This window comes from Amblyomma maculatum, chromosome 10 (genome assembly GCF_055883805.1).
Source record: "Amblyomma maculatum isolate TAMU_Amacu chromosome 10, ASM5588380v1, whole genome shotgun sequence".
NCBI classification, from domain to species: domain Eukaryota; kingdom Metazoa; phylum Arthropoda; class Arachnida; order Ixodida; family Ixodidae; genus Amblyomma; species Amblyomma maculatum.
In genome coordinates, this window is record NC_139353.1 from 43,535,401 (window position 1) to 43,543,070 (window position 7,670).

The following is a 7,670-nucleotide window of genomic DNA, read 5'->3' on the forward strand; positions in this document are numbered from 1 at the left end:
ATAATAATAATAATAGTAATAATAATAATAATAATAATAATAATAATAATAATAATAATAATAATAATAATAATAATAATAATAATAATAATAATAATAGGTTCACAAGAAAGGAAAGGTGCAGTATCTGCCCCACTTGCTCTGAAGACAGATAGATAGATTTATTTATTGAAAGGAAAAGGCAGAGAGGTTGGCGGGAATAATTCAAATCTGGCCTGCTACTCTGCACTGGGGAAGGGGAAGGAGATAAGAAAGAAGGTCATGATAGGTGACGATGTGGGAGAAGGCATATGAAATACATATACAGACTCAGTAGCTTGTTTTACAAGCGCGAATCAAGTCCGCTGGCGCACAAAAAACGGCAAAGAGCACGCACTGCCTGGACACCCTTCCCCTTGTCCTGCCAAGCGCCCAGCAGCAGTTCCCCCGACAGATGCCTCCGACAGATGAACCGCGCCGTACGGGAAGAGAATTAATTGGGGCCGAAAGTGGAAAGAGAGAAAGAGGCGCCGTAGTGGAGTGCTGCGGAGTAATTTCGACCACCTGGGGATCTTTAACGCGCACTGACATCGCACAGCACACGGACGCCTCTTCGTTTCGCCTCCATCGAAACGCAGCTGCCGGCGGTCGGTATCAAACCCGGGGCCTTCGGCACAGTAGTCGGGCATCTTAACAACCAACCCCTACAATCAATACCTCGACGCGACCCGGCGCGGCCCACTCAAAATGCATCTGGATGCATTCGGCGCCGGGGGCCGTCGGACCACGCCGGAAGCCACCGAACGCGCCGGCATCGAGCGCCGCTGGAGTGTAGCAGGTCGCTACGTGACGTCGCCGTGCCGTGCGCGTGAGCTACGTCGGAGTATAACCGCGCCTTTAACAACTGCACCACTGGGGCGGGGCAACGTTTTTACTTTGTTTGATTTTGGGGCAAATTAAGCCGCAGTGTCTAACTCACACCTCTGCGGACACTTACACTTGCAATGAACGGTATACAATTGGAGGTACACATATGTGCTAGGTTCGAACCCCTGTCTCAAACTAACCTTCAACTTGACTATCAGATGGTTGCTAACTGGGAAGCGAAATAGGACTATGAACGCTGCAAAAAGTGCTGTTGCGTATCAATTTTGATGCATATAATCATGCCCATATTTTTTTCATAAACACGTTTTTCTAACATCCTTCTCAAAAGCAGGGTACGCCGACGGCTCTTCTTCACAAGGAGCCCAATACGTTATAGCATAATTAATAAACACGGCGATACGCGGCCTCTGCGGAGAGAACACAGAGAAGTCTGGCCCGGATGACTACACGAGCCCTGAGCACGTGCTTTAAATGCACCACGGCAATGCTGCCAGTTACATATATATTGGCGGTAATGAAAATGGATTCGCATATCGTGCCGTTCGGTGCCAATATGTCTCCATAACCCACCAGGCGACACAATTAAGCTGGCCAATATTGGCTCTATATTGGCAATGCCCAGAAGAACATATATGACCAGTGCATTGCCAACGTAGTACCGACATTGGACCGATGGTTTGTGCCGCCTGTGAATTAAGGTTCGCAGGGACAAGGTATCGGTCTAATTCACGCTCATGGTCTCTTTTTAGCGGTGGTTTGATTACTGTACTTGAAGGGAAGCTGAAATGCTTTCCTGAGAACTTCGCAAGACACACGTATACATTAGAATACGTGAAACCTGTGGATTAAGGTCACCAAGTGGTTTCGTGCTATCATACAATTTTACGACGTACTGAACTATTAAATTCATGACAATTCTCAAGCTTCTCCTCAAGGCTTTGCAGTAGTGCGGAGAAAGCATACAGTTACGTCATTATTGGTGACTTTTCAAATTTCAACTTCTTTCGCCCAATCCTTTCTGTGCGTCGCCTGATGCCACCAAACAAAGCCTCGCGACCTTTACCTTCATTAGTCTCCTTCTTCAATGCAAACGTTTATGTGTTGGGAATACGTCACCTTTACAGATGACGTCATCATCGGTATCCCAGTTGGCCTCCGTGCACTGTGGAGAAGCCTGAACGCCGCAATAGATTTATTCAGCGATTACGTCGTCAATTTATTTAAATGATCGCGCAAAACGGCTTGGAAGGATTTAACCTTAGGCTTCACACATTCGGCTCCTTTAATTCAGTTCAGTTCTAAAACCGCTTAAATTGCTTTTTAATACAGAACGTTCTCCGCTACCAAATTGGAAGAAAATACCGTCCACGGTCGCTGAAGCTGGTAAACGGTGACCCAAACAAAGCGGCACACCCATACCATTTAGTATAGAGCAGTTAAATTGTTGGATTAATCGAGATAGTAAATCAAATTCTGCGGTGCCTTGCACCATCGGGAGGGTTAGATATACGCAGGAAGACTGAGTATAGTGTACAGAAGACAGCCAAATCATTTAAAGCAGAATGACAATCTATAAGATTGTTATAAGCAAGTTGTACTATAGGATCTCACCATTCAGCTGCCGAGCAAATTTAGAGAAAGGTTGGCAGCTAAAAATACTCAAATGGAGATCTAAGGTCCCGCAGTCCGCTTCAACTCAGTTGTGTTGTCTGTATCATGCTTTGACCCTCTTGTGGCTTTTTTCAGGTCGTGGCTTTTGCCTGTAGAATGCATGAGCGTATGAACGCCTACGCATCAGTGGTTACCCACGGTTCTCTTCGTAATGTGTACATTATATATATATATATATATATATATATATATATATATATATATATATATATATATATATATATATATTTACATAGGATATTCGGATGCGCTGGATGTTAGCACGCCCAGAGGGGACAGGGGCTCAGCTTCCTCTTTCTCTTCTACCTCTCCCGCTACACCTTATCTTCGTCCACTACAAGACCGCGAGATTTCTGGGAAGATGCTGCATCAAAAAGCGGCACCAATTCCTTGTCGTTCCGTTGTGCAATCTTGAATTCACCAACATCGGGGAAGCTTGGAGAAATAGCAGCGATATATTCATCCAAGAGCTCACTGTTGCAATCAGTAGTTTCAAGAGGCAACAATGAAAGGCAGTCAGCATCACCGTGCTTACGACCACTCTTAAAAGACACAGTAAAATTGAATTCTTGGAGGCGCAAAGCCCACCGCGCGAGACGTCCACAGGGGTCATGGAGGTTTACAAGCCAACATAAGGAATGATGGTCCGCCACAATTTTAAGTGCACATCCATAAAGATATGACCGAAACCATTGCATATAGAAAACAACAGCTAAGCATTCCTGTTCAGTTACTGTGTAATTACGCTCAACCTTGCTTGAAGAGCGGCTTGCATATGCAACAACATGTTCATTGCCATTATGGCGCTGTATGAGCACTGCACCAACTCCGACTGCGCTGGCGTCAGTGTGAAGTTCTGTTGGAGCTGATGGGCACAGGTGGCGTAGTACAGGTCCTTACGTCAGAATAAATTTCAGCCGACGAAAGGCGTGGTCACAATCGGCAGGCCACTTGAAAGGCACATCTTTTTGTAGAATACAAGTAAGTGGATATGCTAGGTCAGAAAACTTGGGAACAAAACGCCGAAAACAGGAGCAAAGCCCCAAAAAACTTCAGAGCTGTTTTAACGATTTCGGCGTTTTAAAATAAGTGACCGCGAACGGTGTGCTAACACAACAATCACGATAGCGAAGGTGAGTGATTGTTGTGTTAGCACGCCGTCAGTTGCGTTAACCGAAAAGGAATTGTACTTGTTAAGAATATGATTCGCTTCTTTTATTACAGGACTGTGCTTGTCATTTGAGATTGCCTCTATGATATGGCTGTGACGCATGTGATTAGATGTATGGTGCGATGTTATAAGAAGTCGTGTTTCTTCGAAATAAAGACAGTTGTAGGTCAGCGCTTGTTTCTTGTCCCTTTGCTAGGCGCTGTTTTGTCACAAATTCGGCCGACAGGTTACCACGTGTGATTCATTCAGCAAACACCAGCCAGCCTCTATTCTGTGGTTTTGCATACACAATTATCGGAGCTGTACTGACGGTAACTCTAATCAGCTTGGCTCAGAGAAGCATATTTTGAAAGAGCCGCCGACGCAGTTACTAGTATGGTTACGAATTCAGATCCAACTTTCGAAGCAGACTTCGAAGCAAGTGACTACATAAAAACCGTAGAAAGTTCTCCAAAGGAGACTGTTGGAAACAAGTGCTAATAACCTTGCAAGCTCGAAAAAGAGGCGCATATATTTGCCGTAAAATTTTACATCTCAGATTTTAACCCCGTTGTAAGCATAATCGACTAGTGACGGTTGCCTCGCGAATGAAAAAGTACACAGAAAGTGCATAGAAAATACAGAAAAAGTGAACAGAAAGTGCAGTTCGTATGTACCATAAGTGTTTGAGAGCTGATTTTATTTTTCGACGTGAACATACGGTCATTGGTTTATGTTGGCTCGTTTGCTTGTTTCTTATTATTTTAGGCGAGAGTAAGCAGTATGCTGCGCTTCTTGACTCGCCTGTTTAGGCGGCCTCAAACTAAGCGCAAATTTATTGGTCTAATCAAATTTTCCGCAGAAACTCTGGAAAGCTGCCGGGCAGTCGACACTAATTGCGTTAAGCTAGCTCTTTAAGAATTTCTTTCGCGTATACGTCGAGTATCTGGCTCCTCAGCTCTAAAGCCTCATGTGTAGTTCCCAGACTCAAGCATAATTTAACGGAAAGCTTTAGCATAAGAGTGTCTACATAGCATTCTGTATCTGTACTTTTCTCACTAATTTAATTACAGGCTTCTGCTTCTGCATAACACTAGACGAAAGGGACTGTTAATGGAAGAAGCAGAAAGGTCTTGCGCCAAGAAACGCGTTCCTTCAGTTTTTCTTCGTTTTCAACGACAAACTTGTGATGTGCCAACACCGTTACTATAAGCCTATTGAATTTCATTTTCTTTTTAACAACTTTTCGCGAGATAATTCAGCGAGCTAACTGTTCGTACGCTGAATACTGTAATAGACACGTGTTCGTGAAGCAAAGTAGGGTTCGGATATAAAAGCACGCCGAGTGAAAATGGCGGCCATTGATCAACGCACGAACCACTGGCAAAATTGCCGACTAATGAGGCGAGCCGTAATTGCTCGCAGAAGCGCAGTTCGCCGCGTCCCCAAGCCACGCATAATGAGCGTCGATTAGAAAAATCAGGTGCTCTCCTTAAGTGCTGCGCGTCGCATTCGTACCTGTCGAGAGAAAGTCGGAAGTATCGTTCGGAAAACAAGGTTGTTCCAGTGACCACTACCACAAACGCGGTATAACCGGTGACAAATGCTTATGCACGGGATACTTTAATGTGCGGTGCAAAGCAGGTTGCAGCAACTCCAACCAGCACTCCGCCCGAGTACCGCCCGAGAAGGGTATCCAACCGGTCGCCGAGTAAGAGATCACACTGCCGTTCGTGTTGAGAGTCGAACCGCGGACCTCCAACGGATCCGTGATCTGGCGCGCATAAGCGCAGAGGTTATCTTTTCAGCCATGATCCCAACAATTCCCGCTGTGGAATGACGAAGGTAAATATAGCTCGGACTCGGAATTGAGAAATGATTACTTTGTGCGTGGTATGGTACAGGCACAATTAACGTGATATGGTGATGGCGGTGATGTGGTGCAGGCGCGACGGACGCCGAATCTAACTGTTCTTAGCCTTTGGCAAAAGAAGCCTTCCCTAACCTTCGTTAATATTAGAAAAAAAAAAAAAAAAAACTTCATTCGTGTGCGACACAGCACCGAAACCACTGTAAATTAATCGTACCAGGGCTGTAATATTAATAGGTAAATAATAATAAAAGCGCTTAATTTCTATTTCATGCATTGTTGAAGTTGTAGATACCGAACAGTCTCTAACCAGAGCCATTATTTGGCTTTAATCATAATAACGCAGGTAGATTAACTGCAAAACGTTTCACTTATTAAAGATATGAGAGGAGGTAAGTATTTATACCACAAAGTGGTGTTTCAAAGAAACGTTTCATACGGCAGGTAGAGGTCTTATATATAGATAGGGTACTGAGTGATGACCGATTTGTCAGTCCATGTGATCAGGAAGCTTACAGCCCAGTAAAACTTGTACTCCTGTAGAGTGCGCTCAAGTCAGGCACTGTCGCAACTATTTGCGTTTATTCCTTTGCATGTCTCACGGCTTGCGATATTGCATGCGTCGCCTGACTCTCATACATCAAAAAGTAGAACATCAACGCACTGAACGTCTTCGCTTCTACGTCTCTTAAAAACCGTGCGAAGAAAGCCAAAACTAGCCCCAAGAATTCAGGGCTAATTCTTCGAACCTCGGCATCATTCGAGACTAATTGTGCGGCTTGAATGGGAGGTCAGATACGATTCAATTTAGGCTGCATTCACTGAACATGAGGCGTGCATGTCGACTGGGGAAGCGCACAGAGGATTTCAATTATGTCCGTTCCACTGACACTGTGATGCTCTGAAATGTCCCCCTCATTTGTGACAGGCAGCCGCTATATACACGGCCTCGCTTGCAAATAGTAGACAGACATGCACAAAAAAAAAAAAAGAAAAAAAGGTACAACGATCAGAGCATATGGAGGACGTCCTGGTGCAATGAACTGTGACGCATTCCAGATGGTAAACGTAATATATATTCATTGCTGAAGAAAGCAGTCGCAAGTTCTTGTCCAAAATGGAAGTTTCGTTTAATCTTGCCTCTTTCCTTTAGTTTCCAGTGGTCCCATGTTTGAAAGTGACAAATATTAGCAAAAAAAGATATCAAATCCGGCAGCACACAGCTGCCGCCAGGCATTTGAAAGACTCTGAATCTAACTGTTGTCAACAGGTGCGACGATGCCATTACGGATTTCCACTCGGCAAGCTGTTCGAGTTTGTTCAGTGCGCATACCCTGTCACTAAAGCGTCCGCAACTGATGGTGGCACGGCTGGCGCGATCAAATGGCGCAAATCGACAGTGGGCAACACGCTTTATATATCGAGCTGCCAAGAAAATCAGAGATGTAGCAGTGAGAACGGTCAGCACGTTGCAGGGATCAGGCTGACAGGCAATGAAGTGCAGGGTCCAAAGGCACGAACTCACCTTTAACGCATGGGTGTTCTTCGAGGAAAGCCGCGCGCTTGGCCCTCAGTTTCCGGATCACCGAGTTCTCGTGTGGTGCCTCGATGGCTGAGAAGATGGACGCGCCGATGACGATGAACAGAAAGTAGAACGCTATGAGAACGAGCAACCGTACGTTGCTCCGGGCCAGCCGCATATCGTGGCCACGGGAGGAGTTTTCTCACACACTGCTTCTTGGCTGGCGCCCGGACTCGTTGTTCAACCGACCGCGGTCGAAGGAAGGAAAAATTTTTCCGCCGAAGAAACTCACGGGTTCACGCCTCCGCGAGGAGGTCGTACCGCCGGCGGCGACTTCGAAGCGAGCAGTCACTACTCAGCTGCTGAGGCTCTTCCGTGCGACGCCGCCGCCGCGCATGTCCCGCGGGCATTGCGCCTTCAATGTCCGAGCACTCCCACCCCTTTCCCAGTTCGCTTGTTCCTCTTTTTTTCTCTAGCGCACGATTCGGGAAAACGAAGCATGCGCGAACAAAACGAGCGGTCTCACACGAAAGCGCGCCCCGTACGAAAACGCTGCTCCGCTCCCGACGTCTGCAGTGTGCGCGGCAGCG

The 7,670-nt window shown here is 45.9% G+C and overlaps 1 protein-coding gene across 1 annotated transcript in view; it reads right to left on the reverse strand.

Moving 5' to 3' along the window:
• LOC146176290 (potassium channel subfamily K member 1-like) overlaps positions 1–7,670 on the reverse strand; it is a 178,048-nt gene extending 170,378 nt beyond the window's left edge. Inside the window, exon 1 of the mRNA XM_084582620.1 lies at positions 7,084–7,670. Coding sequence (XP_084438746.1) covers positions 7,084–7,258 — 175 coding nt within the window. The 5' untranslated portion in view covers positions 7,259–7,670. The remainder of the gene's footprint in view (positions 1–7,083) is intronic.